Consider the following 22292-nt stretch of genomic DNA (forward strand, 5'->3'; position numbering starts at 1 on the left):
TGCCTAAATGTTATGATGAATTGATATGAAGAAATCTTTATTTTACTATCAAATTGTAAAAAGAAAAACCCTCCATCACAGTAGAATATTAACTTGTTGATTTGATTTACATCATACCTTGTAAAAATGTAGTACTGTAAAATGATGCTCTTGCCAGTAGCACTGCTGTCAGTCACCCGAATATAGAGATAAAGTAGAGAGTGACATGAGTGACGCTTTTCATCACCAAAATGTGGATAAAAGCGGTTGAAATAGTAAACTATATTAAATGTTGATAAATGTTTTTATTAATTACAGTAAAAGTGTTAAATTGACTGCGATTGGCTGGCAACCAGTTCAGGGTGTACCCCGCCTCCTGCCCGATGATAGCTGGGATAGGCTCCAGCACACCCACGACCTTAGTGAGGAGAAGCGGCTCAGAAAATGGATGTATGGATGGTGTTAAATTGATTCACTTATTTGATAATCCTCAAGAAGAATCTTAAGGACTTTATATAGAATTTTCTCAAATTCAAACTTTTTAATTGAAGATAAACATTTATATTGTAAATCATTAGTGGTAAATATTAGTAGGCTAACGTAAGCTGTCAGATCATTGATTTCAAAAGGACGACAAAGTGGTCTAAATTACATAAGGGGGGCGGGATTGAGGTCGTGACGACTGTTTGCCTTGGGCCCCCAAATGACTAGCTACAGTCGTGCTCACCATTATTGGCACACCTTCATTTTTTTTGCAAAACCTGTATAATATTTTCAGAAATAAGTGGAAATGTATAAAACATATTGTTTGGGCGGCATCGTAGGGCTTGACATTAAGTATTGTAGCGTCTTCCAATGATACACGACAAGACAATCTATTTATCTCACGTTCATTGATAAAGTAACGAAACACGGTTACTGTGAGATGTAGACCGTCAACACTCTCGCTCACCAGCACGCACGTAGAAGTGATCTATTCACAGACAGTCGGAAATGTCAGTGCTCAGCACAACTAAGCTTTTGTACTTTACTGTACAGGTATTTTATTCCTTGTAATATGTGTTTTAATGAATTTTTTTTGTTTGTTTTTTTTGTTTTTATATAACGGTGGCCTAGAAGTGCAAAACAATATAACAAATTGTGAAACACTTTTACAATGCAGAAAACAAATGAACAAAAACCGAAACACTTTTACATCTCAGAAAACAAATTAACAAAAACCGAAACACTTTTACAAAAGTTGAAACAAATTACAATTGAGACAACCCGGAAAGGGAACGTCCCATTTCACAGAGATTCTTAGAAAACCCACACCCTTTCTCGGCAAGACGCGCCCCGCCTCAACATGATTGGCTCCTGCATCACGGGAAGGGTAGGCTATGCAGATGTGACGGGATGTCCATCCCAAATAGCGATTGTATATATGGACGCCCTGAACAGCAAGCCTGTATAATTGTTTGATGCTGTATGTACAATATATTAGATTTGATCACATTTCTTAAACCATAAAAAGATAGATTAAGAGTTGAGGAAGAAGCAGGTTGTTAAAGAGAGAGGATCCTGGCGAGAATTAAAGTGTGGATATTTGAAAGGAAGCTGCCGGCTTCATTCATTTGAACGTCCATTCTGGTCACAAACTTCGCTTTTTCATGCACAGGCACATTATACATTATGAATATAGGTAAGTATTGATTTAAAACGTTTTGGTTTTTGCAAATTTGTTTTCTGAAATGTAATAGTGTTTTGGCTTTTGTTAATTTGTTTTCTGAAATTAAAAGTGTTTCTGCTTTTGTTAATTTGTTTCCTGAAATGTAGAAGTGTTTTGGCTTTTGTTAATTTGCGTTCTGAAATGTAAGTGTTTCACAATTTGGTGTATTGTTTTGCACTTTCAGGCCACTGTAGTTTTTTCATGTTTTAGGCTAGAAAATGATTATTTTACCACAACAATAAAAAAAATGTTAAGAAATCCAATGATATGGCAAAATATCAGCAATATAAATAGGACTTAAAAAAATCTGCGATGCACTGAATCCGCAATAGGTGAACCGCAATACAGCGAGGGCTTACTGTATTTTAAACACACACACACGCACAAATAGCAGCAAATGCTGGTAGCATACAGTAGAAAGGTGGCTCGTACATCTCAGACAAAATTTTGTGAATCATTTACCCAAAGAATGAATGGCACATTTGAATAAACAGGCACTGTGTATTTCATAAAGGTAATTTCTCATTGAAATCACTTTCACACTCGTATAGTCACGAGAGCAGGTGAACATACCTCTATCACTCGGTGATTAAACTACAAATAATGTTATTAGAAACCGTCCTTGTTTAATTCAACTCTCCTTCAGTCTTTCAGTGCTTGCAACAGATTTTAGCCTCAAAAGCTTCCATCAAAGTGATTTGTCTGCTCTAAGATCTTGTTTCATCCATTTCTATTGGAAGAGAAGTGTTTGTCATGACATTTTCATTTGTGCTCCACCAGATCAAACAGTTGACCGTCACTCTCGTGTAGGATATCAGGAAACTGTTTTGCATGGTGTTCATCTGGAGATGAGAGGCGTTTGAGTCGCAGATGTCTATACTTTATCTTCACACCAAAAACAAAGAAGTGAATTCAGCGGCATAGTGTGTTAGTGGACTGCTATGATCGGTGGAACATACAGAGAGCTCATATGATTCGTCCAATTTGTTAAAACATTGCAGTGATTGGATGAGATTACAAGCTTTAGCATAATTCAGGCGAATTGGTTGAATCCGCATGAATTGTTGCAATCGTGACATTGCAAATTGCTGGAGGGACTGGACAATGTTTATATTATATTTATTTTCTTGGGCAATAATCTTCCTTCATATCTTTTGTAAAATATGATGACATGCACACAATATACTATTTAACTTCATATGCATTCTTCATGGTCCAAAATAATCACTTTTTGGCATTGGCAGACACTATGTATAGGTCAACATCATCATGTTTATTCCTCAAAGAACATAACTATTTCATGCCCATTAAAATGTATTGTGCTTGTTCTTCTATTAGGCTCCTTTGATTTGAAAGCGTCTCGGGTGCAGGAGTGTGGGAGCTTGGACATGAGCAAATTTGGCCACAGCCAAACTGATAAGATGAAAAGTAAGCATATGACTTTGTTTTTTTCTCTTTTGCATTTTTCTGTATACATGTAGAGAAGACGAAGGCAAGTACAATATAGGTAGATCATATACTTAATATTCATCATCAGTGTAATTAGCTGAACTTGTTGGCATGAAAAATTGACATGTTATTGTTGAGAACGGTGAATCAATTAAACTTTATTATTTATAAAGTGTTTTTCATTAAAAATGCAACTCAAAGAGCTTCACATGGTTAAAATAGTCTCCCACCACTCGTGCATGCATGCGCACAGACATTCACACGGGTTAAAAATAATGGCATGGTCACCTATGCGTATGCAGACCTACCAAACTATAAAAATTCACTTCCACAACAATTTGTCCAAATTAGTCTGAATTTCCATATTTTAAAAATTCTGTCAAGAACATTACCGTGAACAGTCATAATCATAATCCTTAATAAATTATGGCTTCAATATTTGTCATTTTGTTTTTATTATCTCAACCATCTAATAGCGGACACAGTTGCAGCCTAAATTACAGTACCAGTATATGAGATTTACAAGTGCCATCATCCAAAATATCTATCTCTATGGATCAATTCTGTTTTCAACCATGGTAACAAAAAAAGCAAGTCTGTCAAATCAGATTAATCAGATCTCAAACATCAAAATTAAAACTCAGCACTCTGTTTTGCAAACAAACATTGGTGATAGATTGAGTTGGATCATTTATGTATGCACAATAGCTTTGGTTTGCATTTTGTGCAATGTACTTGTACATTTCTTCTCTCGCATGCTATTTATATTACATATTTATAGTTCCTATATCCACAATTGCTACTGAAACGATGCAAATGTCTCCATTGTGGGACGATTAAAGGTTATCTTATATTACAAATATTTATCCATCCATTTTCTTTACCGCTTATCGTCACAAGGGTTGCAGGCTGCTGGAGCCTATCCCAGCTATCTTCGGGTGTGAGGTGGGGTACACCCTGAACCGGTCGCCAGCCAATCACAGGGCACATAGAAACAAACAACCATTCGCACTCACATTCACTCCTACGGGCAATTTAGAGTCTTCAATCAACCTACCACGCATGTTTTTGGGATGTGGGAGGAAACCGGAGTGGCCGGAGAAAACCCACCTAGGCACGGGGAGAACATGCAAACTCCACACAGGCGGGGCCGGGATTCGAACCCCTGTCCCCAGAACTGTGAGTCAGTTGTGCTCACCACCGTGCCGACAAATATTTATTAATAATAATATTCTCTTTAACCTGCCCAGTTTCTGAAGTGACATGTGCAGTGACGGACTATTGCTAATGTTTCCGGTTCCGACGCGGCGTCCTTTGTGGATGTGTATTATTTCATATTTATATCACTAAACGCGTATTAATTGGCCTGTTATTTTGTTGATCAAAGTTGGTTACTCTCCGTGAAAATGCTGTTCCAGCCAAACCTATGCATCAAGAATACTGTATCACCAAATCACTTAATCACTGCCAGCTCTCTCAGTTAACATGGATATTTGACATCTAAAGCCGTCAATGGCAGTGAATGTGTTTGACATGAACATTCTCTGCAGCCCTAAGGTGCTCCAGCAGGCTGTTCCACATAAAGGGGGCATAAAACTATTTCACACTTGAGTGTGAGTCCTCACTTTAGGAATGACTAAAAGCCCATACTCCAAGGACCTCTGGCCCTATGACAGTTCATAAGATAAAAGCAACTCTGAAAGAAATAAGGCCTAAGACAATTAAGACATTTAAAAACCAGTAAAAGGACCTTAAAATTGATATTGAAACACACAGGTACAACAGTGATTTAAAAATTTGTTTAATGTGCTCCTTCCTTCTGGTCTTCATCAGGACACTGGTCTTCATCAGGACACGTACAGCTGAATTCTGTAATAACTGAGCCTGAAATACTGTTTTTTTCTTTAAGTGATAGAAACCTGAAACCCCCCCATGTGTAGAATAAAAGTGAGCTCAGAGTATAAATATGTCCAGGGTTTTCACCTGTGAGGAAGGATTTAAAGACGGTGGTTGTACTTAAAGTTCCCATATTTTGGCTATTTAGATTGCCACAGAGTGACTCTTTAACAGGGACTTAGTATAGAAGTGTCAATTTTATTCCAAAAAACACCTTGGTTTTGTCACATAAGTGTCCAGAAAAGGTACCTTTGTCAGCTAATTCTGTTAGACCCAGTTTTGTATCTGCTTTGTCCATATTTGGCTAAGACCATCCCCTTTCTACTGATTGTTTGCATCCATGTAGAAGACCCACTTTTGAGAGCACACGTGTTTTATGTTGACAGCACTGGCTCTGGAGCAGAGAGCTAGGCAGAGATCTTCGCTAGAGACGTAGATAAGTTCAAGAATTTCAGGCATCTTGCCAAAAAAACAGTCTCGAATGCGTGGACCATTTTAATTCATATTTTACGTTTACTGAGGCAACAAAGAGCCAATATAACATCCCAAATACTAGAAAACATTAGTTTGGTATAATATGGGACTTGTAAGTGAAACATTTCTCTCACTGGGCCTCAGGAGAGATGACTAAAACCAGTTTTGTCTTGTTTAAGCTGAAGAAAGTGCACTGCCGTCCAGGATTTGATTTAAAAAAAGAGTATCTGTTGGACTGGTGTCATCAGGAGACATGGATATATACAGCTGTGTAGCATCAGTGCGACTGTGGAAGTACACTCCATGCTTCCTCGGTATGACATTAAACGTGTAAATGTGAAGCAACATTTGAAAATTTAGCAGTATGAATCTGATGCAGAATGTAATAAAGAAAACAGTTTCAAACCGTATTTGCAATTTACCCAGTATTTTTAGAGTTTTGCCCATAGCAATCACCTTGGCAACGAAGTTACAAAAAAAATCAATTTTAGCAATCCTCGGCAGTGACGCCACTTCCAGGAGACTCATTGTCGACCACGCTGGTGATAGTGAAGAAATGTAATCATTGTCTTCCTTTTTAATGCATTATTTATCTGCATTCCCAAGATGCTGTGTTGCTATGCATTGTTCCCATTCGGCAAAGCAGTTGTCTGAGTTGCCAAAAGCCAAAGTTAGTCGCAAAGTCGACTGCTTTTGAAAAAGCAAAGCGGGTGAATTTTTCGCCTGTCAAGACTGTCTAGACAAGCATGCGGTACTGACCAAACATTTTGGACCCGAAACCATCATAGTTGACAGACGAACCGTAATCGTCGACAGGGCGGGTGGTGTGGATGAAATATTTCCAAACGTGGAAAGGGATATTGTAGTTCTGCTCATAGAATGAAGGCTTAATTTGTCATGTAAGCCTATCTCCTGCATCCTCCTCTCAAACACCAACTGCTCTCTTCCCTCACTACTTCTCTTTGGTATTCATCTCGTTCTCTAGCCTGGCAGCTCCATCCTCACCATCCTTCTACCAATATACTCACTATTTGTCCTCTGGACATGCCCAAACCATCTAAGTCTGCTCTCTCTAACTTCGTCTCTAAAATATCTAACCTTGGCCGTCCTCTGAGGAGCTCATTTCTAATCCTATCTAACCTGGTCACTCCGAAAGAGAACCTCAACATCTTCATTTCCGCCACCTCCAGGTCTGCTTCCTGTTGTCTCTTCAGTGCCACTGTCTCTCATTTGTTCATCATGGCTGGCCTCATCACTGTCTTATAAAACTTTGCCCTTCAACCTGCCAGAGACTCTTCTGTCACAAAACACCTGACACCTTCCTCCACCTGTTCCAACCTGCTTGGACACGTTTCTTTACTTCCTTACCACACTCAACATTGCTCTGGACTGTTGACCCCAAGTATTTAAAATTCTCCACCCCCGCTATCTCTTCTCCCTGTAGCCTCCCTCCTCCCCTTCCACCTCTCTCATCCACACATATATATTGTCTTACTTCAGCTAATCTTCATTCCTCTCATTTCCAGTGCATGCCTCCACCTTTCTAACTGTTCTTTCACCTGCTCCCTGCTTTCACCGCAGATCACAATGTCATCTGCGAACATTATGGTCCTCAGGGATTCCAGTCTAACTTCATCTCTCAGCCTATCCATCACCACTACAAACAGAAAGGGACTCAGGGCTGATCCCTGATCCAGTCCCACTTCCACCTTAAACTCCTCTGTCACACCTACAACACACCTCACTGCTGTTCTGCTGCCCCCATACATGTCCTGTACTATTCTAACATACTTCTCTGCCACTCCAGACTTCTGCATGCAGTTCCTCTGTAGTTACTCTGTCGTAGGCTTTCTATAGATCTACAAAGACACAATGTAGCTCTTTCTGACCTTCTCAGTACTTCTGCACCAACACCCTCAAGGCAAATAATGCATCTCTGGTACTCTTTCTCGGTATGAAACCATACTGTTGCTTGCAAATATTCTCTTCTGTCCTGAGTCGAGCCTGCACTACTCTTTCCCATAACTTCATTGTATGGCTCATCAACTTTATTCCTCTATAGTTCTCACAGCTCTGCACATCGCCCTTGTTCTTAAAAATGGGAATCAACACACTTTTCCTCCATTCCTTAGGCATCTTCTCAACCAATAGAATTTTGTTGAACAAGCTGGTCAAAAACTCCACTGCCACCTCTCCTGGATGCCTCCATACCTCCACAGGAATGTCATCAGGACCAACTGCCTTTCCATTTTTCATACTCTTTGGTGCCTTTCTAACTTCCCTCTTACTAATCATTGCTCTTTCCTGGTCCACCACACTTGCCTCTTCTACTCTTCCTTCTCTCTCATTTTCCTCATTGGGGTTCAAATTAAACAAGTATTTCAGAAAAGCATTATCATTAAACAAAACATAACCATAAAGAAATTAATGATGGTTGTTGTTCAGTCATCAGTCTTATTTAAAAAAAAAATATATATATATATTTCACAAATTCTGCCTGGGTATGTAAACTTATGAGCACAATTGTACATATATGCAGTCTTAAGCACCCTGTCGTATTGGAATGAAAGTTTAGGCACACTTTTTTCACAACCTCTAGGTGGCATACTAGAATGAAAGTGTACAACTTTGTCATAACTTCAAGGGTACGGTGGTATATTGGAATGAAAGTGTAAAGCTTTTTCATAACCTCTAGATGGCGGGATATATTTATAAAACGTGAAAGTCTTTTTCATATTCTCCTATACCTATGTATAATGCGTAAATGTAAATTACGGTAACTCTTCTGAAACATAACCCATACTCCATTTCTCTTCCCATCTACACCATGGTAAAGTAATTTGCACCCTGCCCCTAAACTTCTAGCCTTACTGCCTTTCCACCTGGGCTACTGGACACACAATATATTTGCATTTATTCGGAGCTTGGGACCGGCCTATAGTTTGTACAGGCTTCTGCCCCCCATAGTACTGCATTGGTCACTTGACCACTAAAATTATATTATACTCAAATCGCATAGAGATTAAGAAAGTTATGACAGTTTGAAACTACAAATCAACAAAAAAACGCCACAGCTAAAATTGGTGCAGTTTCACCAGTTTTAAATAGTCATAACTTAATATTTGTCACAGGAAAGATACACATATCACTGGAATCGACTTTAAAAGACTGATATTGCTGGTCTCGTGTAATCACTCATGAAAACTATTGGACATAGTCTGGTGATGAAGATTCACTTCGCATCGCTGCCCTTGTTCCTTGTTGCCAATCCGTGGTCCCGCTGCCGCTAATATTAATCGTTTAATATATGTGGGGCTCGCACGAGCCGAAGCTAGCGACGTGAGGCTAACCCTGATATTCATGGTCTTTTTCCAGTCAAGCGCGTCCCCGGTCGCAGTTATTGCTTACGTCATCACAACATCTGGGTTGTTTCACTGATAAGTCTTTCGGTCCAAAAACAAAAATTCACATTTGTACTGGCCCGGGCACGGCATCTGTAAGGTAGGTAGTGGCATACTGGCCCCCGACCATTGGGCTACTATTAATGCCGGACCCTTCTTCCTGATGACGATGTATGATGAGGTAGTCTATACAAATGAAACAGTACAGGGTCTAAACTTTATCTCTGTGGAACACTGCATTATTTCTGCATTAAGCTTACCATAGACGTTTTGTCTGTGAGGTAGGATTAAATTAATTGGAAACAGGTGAGTGTCATGATTGGAGCAAGCCTAAGGAGCATCCCCAAAAGGCTCAGTTGTTCACAAGCAAGGATGGGGCGAGGTTTACTACTTTTTGAACAACTGCATGAGCAGCTAGTCCCACAGTGTAAGAACATTTCTGAATGTAGAATTGCACGTCATTTGGGGTTTTCATCATATGGTCCTTAACATCAAAAGATAAAGAGGCCTGGTGACAGCTCTACATGTAAGCGGCAAGGCCAAAATCCAAATTTGAATGCCCATGACCGTTGATCCCTCAGGAGGCACGGCTTTAGAAACCGGCATCATTGTGTAAAGACTATTGCCGCATGGGCAAAGGAACACTTCAGAAAGCCATTTTCAGTAAACACAGTTCGTCGCTACATCTACAAATGCAAGTTAAAACTACGATGCAAAGCAAAAGTCCGATATCAAAAACGCTGCCAGCTTCTCTGGCCCGAACTTAACTTCGATGTACTGACAGAAAGTGGAAAAGTGTGCTGTGGTCTGACGAGTCCACACTTCAAATTGTTTTTAGAAGTCATGGAGTCGTGTCCTCTGGGCCAAAGAGGAAAAGGACCATCTGAATTGTAATCAGCACAAAATTGAAAATTATGTGACAGTATGGGAGTGAGTTAGTGTCCATGGCATTGGTAACTTGCACATCTCTGAAGGCATCATTAATGCTGAAAGGTACGGGTTTTGGAGCAACCTATGCTGCCCTCCAAGTAACATCTTTTTCAGGGACGTCCCTGCTTATTTCAGCAAGACAATGCCAAGCCACATCCTGCACGTGTTGCAACAGAGTGGCTTCGTAGTAAAAGTGTGCAAGTACTACACTGGCCTGCCTGCAGTCCAGACCTGTCTCCCGTTGAAAATTTGCAGATGAGTACTTTGCCATGAAGTTATTTAAAGGATGCACTTTTTTTTTTAAGTGGTTAAAAAAAAAAATCAACTGAAGAGCTGTAATTTAAGCTAATATTTAAATGTGATATAAACATTTGGAACCTTTTGATGAGATGGTCGGCCCGATTGAATTCACAACGTCTTGATGATTATGCTCTCGTTACATATTGATTTTTCATGGTGGCGTTCATCCATTATTTGAAACATCCACAATATACTGAATGTCTGCTGTTTTTGTTTTTACACAGGCAGTCAGTTTAGACGGAAACTGGAGAATGCATTACAGTCTAGTCTGATTGACACAAACAGTTCACAGAATTCAAGTGGTGAGTCATTTTGTCTAATTTTTGCAAATTTAGTGTTTTTCCCCTGAATAATATTAGTGATCGTGTGTGCTTGCACTACTACTTCTCTTAATCGATGGCCAATTGTTTGTTATAAACGCATGTGACAATTTTGTACTATCAGTTAATCAAAATGCTGAAATGAAATATACCACAGTAATCATATCGACTTCCTTCATCCACCTCTTCACAGGCACTCCGAGCCCTCTTGTGGCCACTTCCTTCCCTACACCTCAGAGTAAGTGCCAGCCCCACCCCCATACAAATGTACACTATGCGCACGCAGCTCTCCATTTCATGTCACTTTTAGTTCTCTGCAAGCCATTGTGCATCCACTCTACACATTTGCTGCATTCATCATCACTGGTGAAAGAATGCTCAAGGGGATGAATATTAGGTTTATTGTTGATTTGTAGGAGGCGTACATCCAGGCTTTGCGATGTGTGTCACAATGAGCCTCCCCTTCGAGAAAATAAAATATAAAATAAACAGGATAACTCCATTCAATAAAATCCAGGCCACAAATAATCTAACTCCGCGTCATAAACTTGTTGCAAAGCGTTTTTGAAATTTCAAGTAATAATTTTTCAACGTACCACAGTGATTTCTGACACCAAGAGATTTCATTACTACCGCACCTATTACTCTCGCTGTTTTTGGGAAATGCTCTTAGTATTTGCCTCAACTTTTGTAGGGCGTACCGATCTAAAAACTCCTGATATGTTTATCGTATGTTGTTATTATTTTTCTTATATTTGGTATGCTATTATACCAATATGCAGGTTCTGAGTTAGGATAGAGGTGCACTGAAGTTACATCGTAACTGGCTCCAGCATGCAATAACTACACCTTCTCTCCAATGTGTTTAAAATCTTGCCAGCTGCATCTTCAATATAAATGCTTTTGGATGCAGGGGGAAAAAAAGACAAAAGGAATTATTTAGACGTTAGCAATATTCTCGGCCTACATGTGGCATAGAGCCATAATGGAGGCAGCTGAATGGACAGATGCATTAACATTTGCATTTTTGTCACCGATGAGAGAGTCAACTCTCTTCTGGGCCTTGTGATTTTTTAGAACCCTACACTTGTGGTGCCTGTGGCATCCAGTTCCAGTTCTACAACAACCTGCTGGAGCACATGCAGTCCCACGCTGGTGAGTCCACTCCCACAAATGCATGTTGAAGCTCAGCAGTGAAGCGCAAACTGAATTAAAAACTGCTGCAGTTCATGTGGAAGTCTATACAAACAAACAAACATGTTTTAGGCATCAAGTTCTCCCATGTGGTTGTTGAAGACCTGGTTCTGGTACATCTGGTTCAGATTTTTTTTCAGTAGTATATTCAGGTAGCTGTGGAATGGCTTAATTATCGTGTTTCTACTTGATAGAAAGTGTTTTAAGCAGTCATATCTAGGCTTTACAATAATTTTTGGTTTATGATTATCTTCCATTTTATTTTTAAAATTCCCCTGTTTTTTTTGACATTAGGTTCATCCATCAAATTAATTTGACATTTTTCAGATCTGCATGTGAGAACTGGTTGATGTAATTCTTCATGTGACATTTTCTTTCAAATCCGGACCATATTCAAAACGTTCACATTCTCCCACTTACTTGGTTTAGCTTCGGCCGTGCCTGTATCTTTAGCTTTATTCTTTTTTTTGTCCCTCCACAATCATACGCTTCCACATTTTTCTTTACTTTCAAGACTAAGATATCATAGCTGATGATGGTCCTCTGTATTCCCTCAGCTGACAACGAGAACCATACCAAAGGGGACTCTCCAAAAGCCTCCTCAGCATCGGGTCCTCAGGAGCCGCTGTGGAGAGTGTCTCCTGCTCAGGCCCCCCACCCCTCAGTCAAACTACAGATACAACCTCAAAGTCTCGCCCAGAGGAACCACAATATCATCCGTATGTTTTCACAAAATTATTACATGCATACAGTAAAAGGTGGTTCCTCTAAATTTCTTAAAACTGACCAACATTTTCATAATGAATTTACCTTAAAAGTCACACAAAAACATGTTGTACTGTCATCATGCTTGGCATCACGCAGGACTGTAGCAACTAAGCACAGGAGTCTATCACGAACATTAATCGCGAACATTATCTGCTGTCACTTGCAGCTAGCTGCCTGACCATTGACTGGCTAGCTGCTATACTGTCACTTTTATCAAAAGGGGAGCATTTTTTGATAATGGTTTGACATGACACGTCACAGGGGGTGGGGTGTGTGTGGGAGGGGGAGTGGGGGCAGCTAGTGGGAGAAAGTTGTTGGAGTAAGGGTCGCGTTCATGAGCCACAAGGTTAGCGCGCTTCTTGTTCTCACCTTTGTTACGATTGGATGCCATAGTGAAGGGCTTGACAAAAAATATACTGCCTACTGTACCAAAATTATTATAGGATGTTGTAGGGATGTTGTGATCCAACTTTTTCACTTCCAATCCGATACCGATATTGCAGCCTTGAGTTTTGGCCGATATCGATATCAGTCTGATCCGATTTCAGCAATAATAATACATAATTTACTTATTTTGTTGTATGGAATGTTAGAAAAGGCTTGATCAAGTGATATTAGTCAGAGAACAATAATCAGCAACGTGCTCAGTCTCAGCCGTCCAGTTTGTGAACCAATATTCATTCTTTTGAATAGGGTGGCACGATATTGGGGGAAAAAAAGGACATTGCGTTTTTTTTTTGTAACCCTGCAATATATATATTACGATGTGAAAAAATATGAGATAACATACTCGTCATGCCATGTGAAATCCAGCACACATTTTTCTTTTTCCCGCTGTATTGTTTTGACGGTTTATAATAGCTTCAGTTGAAATCAACTACTCTTAACAGAGCACAGACGTATACTGAGATATTTGTTTGTACATGTTTTAACATTAAATGCTTTAGCATTTGTTTATTTGAGTGCATTAGTTTAAAGTAAACAACACACACTGCTGCACACAGCAGTGTGTGTGGAAAAAAAAAAAAAGCATGGAAAAGCGCTTGTCTGCATGTGCTTCGTCTCAACGCAAGCGAGCAGTGTCATCATCGGTTTTTTTTTATCAAGCGTTTTTTTTAAATAAACGTAGAAAAACAATTACAACTACTGTGCTGAATAGACGGACCTCCGTCTTGATAAATGACATGTTCATGACAAAGTCCACAAGTCACACGGTCGTTCTGATTAAATTTAGTGCACATCATGTATACACACAATCGGAATAGATCATGTCACAAGTAAACGGTTGACCAGAGATCTTCAATCGGAATGACAAAAAAAAATCGTCATCTTAACCAACTACTGTGTGGTTGGTCCGCTGAAGACGAGCCCTTCACCTTTCAGTCCAATATACGTTGACATTTGCTGTCGTCAGCTATTGGCTGAATGTATGCCACTCAGTTTATGTTTAATAAACAGTTAATGTTCCTGTGGTTGTGTTAATTGGGAACTAACACACACAACAATTCGGAGAGGCGCTGATATTTTAAACAACTTCGCCGTGGTGGAGTGAGCCGTTAGCTCCTTAGCTTGCTAGCTCATTAGCTCGTGCGCTAGCAAACATAATAGACAGTTAAATTTCCTGTGTGTGTTAATTGAGGACTAACACACCAACTCAGAGCAAATCGCTGATGTTTTATACATCACTGCGGTGGAGGAAACTGTTTAGGTCCTTAACTAGCTAGCTCGTTAGCTCGCAAACTAGCTCGTTAGATTGCGGCCAGGCTACCGAGCACAACAAACAGTTAACTTTCTCTAAAGTGTCTCTGTTGTGTGAATCTACGCGCTGCACATGGAGCAAGGCTGTGGAATAATGGACTGAGCCAACACGGGCAAGAGTGAACCGGTCCACCGGCGTTGTGTGAGCCCACTAGCAGCTAATGACACAGTCGCCCAACTCTGCCAGCTCACTGTGTGATCCGCACGCCTGGCTCACCAAAACAATGACAATTTATCGAGTCTGGAAAACCTCTCATGTCCATTTTATGTTGATCGATAAGTCAATATAGTAATTATCGTGACATGCCTACGTCCAAAAGAGTTGCCAGATGTGGCTCAACTTCCCATAGCTGAGTTCATATTGGTCATCTTTAGATAGCAAACTGATAAAGACTGAATCAACACAGCCTTTGCAATTCGACTTATTTTTATACTTGTATAACAGCTAGGCAGTATTTGTTTTGACAGCAAATTTTGATTGTTTTAATCAGTCTTTGAATTGTTTTAATCAGTCTTTTGACTGAAATGTGATTTAATTTCAGTCATAATTTTGTCATTTAAATTGTCTCGTTTTCATCATCTTCCGTTCCGCTTATCCTCACTAGGGTCGCAGGCGTGCTGAAGTCTATCCCAGCAATCTTCGGGCGAGAGGCGGGTTACACCCTGAACTGGTCGCCAGCCAATCGCAGGGCACATATATAGAAACAACCATTCGTGCACACATTCACGCCTAAGGGCAATTTAGAGTCCTCAATCAACCTACCATGCGGGTTTTGGGGATGTGGGAGTGCCCGGAGAAAACCCACGCAGGCACGGGGAGAACATGCAAACTCCACACAGGCGAGGCTGGGATTCGAACCCCGGTCCTCAGAACTGTGAGGCAGATGTGCTAACCAGTCGTCCACCTTGTCTAGTTTTAGTTAATAAAATGCCAAAAGATTATAGTCAACGAAACCTGACGTTGGGTAATATATAAACTTTAGATTCCCTTCCTGTAAGTCATTACATTCACCTGAATCAGCGGGTTCTCTCTAGTGCAGGGGTGTCAAACTGAAATTCACAGTGGGCCAAATTAAAAATTCTGATAAAGTCACTGGCCAAACTCAATATTTATTGGAAATTGACTATGATTGTGCATGTTTTTTCCCTTCTCTCCAGATATGTAATGTTAAACTGTATCATATGAAAAAGAAAAAAAAAACTCAACTGAATCTAGAATAAGAAAACTTTATTACAAATACTAGGCTTTACACAATCAGGGTTTTTGGGGCCGATCAGTGAGTTTATAAAAACGATAACCAATCACCGATCTGATCATGAAATGGAGCAATGTGTTTATTTAAATGACTTGTTAATTTACTGTATATACTTGTGTACTGTATACTGACTATCTTAAAGTATTCGTTTTCTCGTTCCAACCAGTGTGCCGTGGCACATTAGTCTGTCATGATCAATCTTCAGGGGTGCCGTGGGAAATTATCAAATTCTACTTAACTGCTCAAAAAAATTATTCATTTACAAGAAAAAAAATTATCTTTGTTCCTCTATTTATGCCAGTGAGGCATAGTGACAGACAGAACAAATAAATGCTCTTCTATTAGATAGCAGGAAGTAGATACAATAATTACCGTGTATCTACTTTTTGATGACATTTTTGTTTGTTGGTGTGCTGAGAGATTTTCCAATTGTAAAATATGTGCTTTCGCACCATAAAGGTTGAAATCACTGCTCTATTCAGGTCATGTATTCTAATCAGTCAGGTCAAACCAATATTTGACAGAAATACTTCACACACACTGAAACTTTAGAGTTTGAGAGAGACTTGATTCAACATAACGCCCGCATATTTACTCAAAACCGTTAGTGCTAGCACTAGCTTGATAGGCTACATAACGTTTTGTTGCCTGCTTGTGACCCGTATCGTATTAAAAGTATGTGAACATACCTCAAGCAAGCCATAAATGAACTTAAACTCGCGAGCACCGGTAACCAACAGGATACGTTTTTCCACATTTTGTTCTTATTTGTTCTTATTAAACCATGGTAATGAGTGTATCCGGTCGCGCTTATGAGTTGACAAGATAAAGCCGAGTGATCGTAAAAGACGGGATGCGGTGGTATCGGAATACAAGATTTTATTGCAGTAGTCTGACATAGTGCAATCGTGAAAGACCAAATTTGTCTTGTAGTCAGATCAATGCATGTAAGCGGAAAACAAAATTGAATGCCCGTCGTGACCTTCGATCCTTCAGGCGGAACTGCATCAAAAACCGACATCAATCTGTAAAGGATATCACCACATGGGCTCAGGAACACTTCAGAAAACCAATGTCAGTAAATGCAGTTTGGCGCTACATCTGTAAGTGCAACTTGAAACTCTACTATGCAAAGCAAAAGCCATTTATCAACAACACCCAGAAACGCCGCCGGCTTCTCTGGGCCCAAGCTCATTTCAGATGGACTGATAAAAAGTGGAAAGGTGTTCTCTGGTCCGACGAGTCCACATTTCAAATTGTTTTTGGAAATTGTGGACCTCGTGTCCTCCGGGCCAAAGAGGAAAAGAACCACCCGGACTGTTATGAGCGCAAAGTTCAAAAGCCAGCATATGTGATGGTATGGGGCTGTGTTAGTGCCAATAGCATGGGTAACTTACACATCTGTGAAGGCAACATTAATGCTGAAAGGTACATACAGGTTTTGGAGAAACATATGCTGCCATCCAAGCATCGTCTTTTTCATGGATGCCCCTGCTTATTTCAGCAAGACAATACCAAACCACATTCTGCACGTGTCACAGCAGCGTGGCTTTGTAGTAAAAGAGTGCGGGTACTAGACTGGCCTGCCTGCAGTCCAGACCTGTTTCCCATTGAAAATGTGTGGCGCACTATGAAGTGTAAAATACGACAACGGAGACCATACCTTGGTTCTGTTGCACAGCTGAAGCTGTACATCAAGCAAGAATGGGAAAGAATTCCACCTACAAAGCTTCAACAATTAGTGTCCTCAGTTCCCAAACATTTATTGAATGTTGTTAAAAGAAAAGGTGATGTAACACAGTAGTAAACATGACCCTGTCCAAGCTTTTTTGGAACGTGTTGCAGTCATAAAATTCTCAGTTAATGATTATGTGCTAAAAACAATAAAGTTTATCAGTTTGAACATTAAATATCTTGTCTTTGTACTGTATTCAATTAAATATAGGTTCAACATGATTTCCAAATCATTTTATTCTGTTTTTACTTAAGTTTAACACAACGTCCCAACTTCATTGGAATTGGGGTTTTATGTAAAATGACCTTTATTACTCCCACAATGAGGACATTTGCAGTTTCAGCAGCAAAAGTGGATACAGGAACTACAAAAATAGCATGTAATAGAAGACATTTGTACAAGTACAGTGGACATAATAGAAATCAAATTTATTGTGCATGCATAAACTCTCCAATACAGTCTATCAGCAATGTTATTTGTTTGTTTTCAAAATAGTTTTAATTTTGACTTTTGAGATCTGATTCATCTGTCATAAATTTGCTTTCTTTAATATTATTGAAAACAGAATCGGTAAACAATTACTGTAATTTCTTGTGTATAATGTGCATTTTTCCCCAAAAAAATTGTCAAAAGTCTATAGTGCACATTATACATAGGTATAGGGGAAAATGAAAAAGCTTTTATAAATGTATGCCGCCATCTCGAGGTTATGAAAAAGCTGTACACTTTCTTTCCAATGTCACCACCACCTAGAGGTTATGAGAAATGTGTACACTTTCATTCTAATATGCCGCCACCTTGAGGTTACAAAAAAGGTGTAGCCTACACTTTCATTCCAATATGACAGGGGTACGTATGACTGCATATACTGTATGTACAGTTGTGCTCATAAGTTTACATACCCTGGCAGAATTTTTGAAATATTGTTTTTTTTTTTTTAATATAACTGAACAACAACCATCATTAATTTCTTTATGGTTATGTTTTGTTTAATGATAATGCTTTTCTGAAATGCTTGACAGTTTAATTTTAATCCCATTAAAATAAAATTAAATGTGTTTTGCCTTACTCTTAATGTTTTCTTTAAATAATTGTACCCATCTTACAAATTATGTCTGGGTAATCAAACATATGAGCACAACTGTGTGTGTTCTCATTTACTAAATAAAAGTAAGGCTGGGAATTTCAAAATAAGAGCAAGTAAACAATAAGTATTAATAATAAGTATTGCATATACAAATAAAGTGCTTAATTTCAGAATAAATCTTTGAAAAAATACTTCATTTTGATCATATGGGGAGAAACAAAATCATGCATTGTAAAAATGCATTATACATAGGTAGAAGGGTCTTTCCAGAATTTTGAGGTCAACTTTCGGGGTGCGCATTCTACATGGGTGTGCATTATATACGAGAAATTACGGTAATTAATCCAGAGATATTTTTGACGATGTCACTTTGCAATCTCATACCTTGGTTCAGACTGCAACTGCGTCCGCCATTACAGGGTGTATGCAATAAGTACACTGAAATCACAAATATTGAAGCCATATTAATGATTATGGTTATAACAGTAGTATATTAATGTAATATAATAGTAATAATATTTATATAATATGATATTAATGATTCTATTGCGCAGTTGAACAGTATACAGAATTATTTTTATCCTGTTACATAATATATAACTCCTCCTACCTCGTCAAACTAAATTAATAATGATTGAATCTTGTCTTTGACAGACATTTTCGTCTCGTTTTTATTCTTTGACAAAAATTTAAATACATTTAGTCATCGACTTAAACCCTGGAAATGCATTTCTATGAAATCTTGTTTTCACCAGAAAAAAAAAAGGATGTTGACTCTTTGACAAACATTTTTCATCAACATCTAGGAATGTTAAAATTTTACTTAAAACCTACCTGTACACAGTGTACAGTTGATAAAGCTTTTATGATAGTCACAGTTTGACCATGGATTGGATGAATTACTTTCATCCATCCATTTTCTATAGCGCTTGTCCTTACTAGGGTTGCGGATGAGCTGGAGCCTATCCCAGCTGACTTTGAGAAAGAGGTGGCGCATCCTGGACCAGTCAATAACAAGGCACATCTTATAAAAACAACCGTTCACACTCACATTTTACATCTTTTACACATTTGTGAGTCAGACATGCTAACCCTTAGGCCACTGTGCTGCCCCACATTGCATTTCCATGAAAATCCAAAGCCAGAGCTCTTTACTACCATCTAAGAACAAATTGTATTCTACCTTAGATGTTGCACTGTAAATTATGTTGCCAAATATAAATCCTGAACCCATTCAACTCAGTCGAGGTTCATTATGATCTATTTTTATTCTTTTTTGTTCTAAATGTTGTTTCTTTCTGTCCAGAGAATAATGGGCTGCCTGAGAAGGAGCGGCTACAGGTGGCTGAGCGTCTCTTACGGGTAATGTGTTCTGATCTGAACATGCTCAACGTGCTCAACAGCAAGGACTTTCTCAAGCTGGCGCAAACGCTTGTGGACACGGGGGCGCGTCACGGGGCCTACTCCACCCGCGACGCGCTCGGCAACATGAGTGCCTTGGCGCTGCGTCAGCTACCCCGCATGTACAACCAGGTCAAGGTCAAGGTGACGTGCGCCCTCGGCTCCAACACGTCTCTGGGCATCGCTGTCACATGCCACTCCCAGACGTCAGGCCCGGACGCTTGCTACGTTCTGACGGCGTACCAGGTGGAGGGCTCGAGACTGAAACGTTATGTGCTTGGTGTGCGGGAGGCGGAGCTGAGGGAGGGGCCGGAGCAGATTCACCACTGGGTCCAGAATGTGCTGTCTGAGTTTGTGATGTCAGACATTCGCACTGTGTACCTGGCAGAACCTCGGGTGTCGGCAGCCGGATTTGGGGCATCCCCGCTCAGTGGCAGGGGCAGGATATGCTTGCGCTGCGCAGGGTGTTCACTCGGCGCTGTGGTCCAGGCCGTCCTGGGTAAGCGTAGCTTGCAGGCTCGAGGCCTTCACGAGCTGGCCGAACTCCTCGCCATGTGCAAAGACATCTCCGCCTCCACCACACTGGCACTGAGGGAGGAGCAGTACACCAACACTTCCCTAAGCACGACCGAAGAAGGAGCGCAGGTCAGCGCTGCACAGTGCCCCACCCCTCCCTGCTGGGACCGCACGGCTGAGGCCCTTCTGCAGGTGCACACTCACTTTGAGCGCATCTGTGAGACATATGGACGCAGCAAGTCCACAGCGCCGCTGCTCCAGGGCCTCAACAAGCATTTGCTAGGCACGTTGACTTGTCTGCTGGCCCCTCTTCGCCTGGCAGCATTGGAGCTGAGCAGCCAGAGGAGGCCCACCCTGCAGCAGGTGCTTCCCGTCTACCTGCGCCTGGAGAAGTTCTTCACTTCCAAAGCCGGAGAGGCGGGAACCGGCATGGCCAGCAAACTCTGCCACTACTTCCTAGAAGCACTCAAGGAGAACTTCAAGGTAGTGTATTTCTTCTTACAAGTTGCAATGTTTCCTAAATCATTGCAAATGTTAGGACTAAAATGGATTTAATCTCTACTGAAGTTTCACATAAGAAACAATAATAATAGAGCTAACTTCATTTAGATACTCAATACTTTTGATATATATTTGTGCTATTACTCCATGGGATGCAGTTTGGTAGCGTAGCACATCTGCTTCTGCTCAGGCCTCCTATGTGGAGTTTGCATGTTCTCTCTGCTTGCCTGGGTTTTCTCCATGTACTAACAATACAAAAACATGCATGTTACTGTAAATTCATTGATGAATAAACTATCCATAGGTGTCACTGTTTTTTGTCTATATGTGCACTGCATCCAGGTCAGGGTGTCCCTGCCTCTTGCCCAAGGTCAGCTTGGTTAGGGTCCTGGTCACTTGTTACCCTAATGAGGACAAGTGCTATAGATCAGTCTTTCCCAATCTTTATTGGACTAAGGAACCAATTTTCCATCAGAGAAAATCTCACCAAACAAAAATGGCACAATAAGTATGAATCCTGAAATGATGATGATCACATCTCAAATTAATCACAAATTGACCTACTCAATCTGGCCCTTTTTAATTGAACCCAAAGCTGTTATACTCACAGAAATCCATGACTTATTCTGTTGCATGAATGACAACAGGTGGATGCACAGGGTTTCTTGTACCTTCTGCCATCTAATGGAATAGCATTTAATTGCTATCTCTGACTATACCATATGTTGCCAGCATAGATACAAGATGAAAGATGTATTTGTAATGAATAAATGATCATTTTCAGACCATGTTTTCGCGGAGAGTAACACGCTTTGAACAACAAAATAACGGACCAATTAATACATGTTTAGAGATATGAATATAAAATGATACACATCCACGCAGGATGCCGCGTGTGAACCGGAAATGAATTAGTGCGCCACTGCACACATCACTTCAGAATGTGGGCAGGTTAAAAGTATCTTATTATTATTAATAAATATTTGTAATATAAGATAGACTTTATTAGTCCTACAATGGGGAAATTTACATTGTTTCAGCAGCAATTTTAGATATAATTTACTGTAAATCGTATATAATATAAATAGCATAGAAAAGACGAATTACATTTCTTCTTCTTACATGTAGTACATGTAGAAGTACATTGCACAAAATAGAAACCAAAATTATTGTCACACAAACTATCCACTTCAATCTATCAGCAATCCTATTTCTTTGTTTGCAAAATAGAGTGCTGATTTTTAATTTTGATGTTTGAGATCCGATTAATCTGCTTTAATGGTCTTGGGTTTTTTGTTACCAGGGTTGAAAACAGAATTGGCAAAGGTGAATTAATCCATAGACACAGATATTTTTGATGGAACGTCGAAATCTCATATACTGGTACTTTGATCCAGGCTGCTACTGCTTCTAGCACTACCAAGTTGATGTAATAAAAACATTAAATTGACAAATATTGAAGCCATAATTTATTACTGATGATTTATTACTGTTGCACGAAAAATTTCTTTCCAAAATTTTTAAACTATAGCTGGGATAGGCTCCAGCAGCCCGCGGCCCTAGTGAGGATAAGCGGTAAAGAAAATGGATGGATGTATGGAAATTCTGAAAAATTTGGA

At 39.8% G+C, this 22292-nt stretch overlaps 1 protein-coding gene across 4 annotated transcripts in view; it reads left to right on the top strand.

The window, feature by feature from the left end:
• znf618 (zinc finger protein 618) overlaps window positions 1-22292 on the top strand; it is an 81873-nt gene that overhangs the window by 53629 nt on the left and 5952 nt on the right. For 2 of the 4 annotated variants that reach the window (XM_061698065.1, XM_061698066.1), the window contains exons 8-13: window positions 3026-3115; window positions 10362-10439; window positions 10651-10695; window positions 11535-11612; window positions 12209-12370; window positions 19562-20655. In XM_061698065.1, the coding sequence (XP_061554049.1) occupies window positions 3026-3115; window positions 10362-10439; window positions 10651-10695; window positions 11535-11612; window positions 12209-12370; window positions 19562-20655 (1547 nt within the window). The remainder of the gene's footprint in view (window positions 1-3025; window positions 3116-10361; window positions 10440-10650; window positions 10696-11534; window positions 11613-12208; window positions 12371-19561; window positions 20656-22292) is intronic. The other 2 variants (XM_061698068.1, XM_061698067.1) reach the window with 2 other exon arrangements.

This window comes from Phycodurus eques, chromosome 15 (genome assembly GCF_024500275.1).
Source record: "Phycodurus eques isolate BA_2022a chromosome 15, UOR_Pequ_1.1, whole genome shotgun sequence".
Classification (NCBI taxonomy): Eukaryota; Metazoa; Chordata; class Actinopteri; order Syngnathiformes; family Syngnathidae; genus Phycodurus; species Phycodurus eques.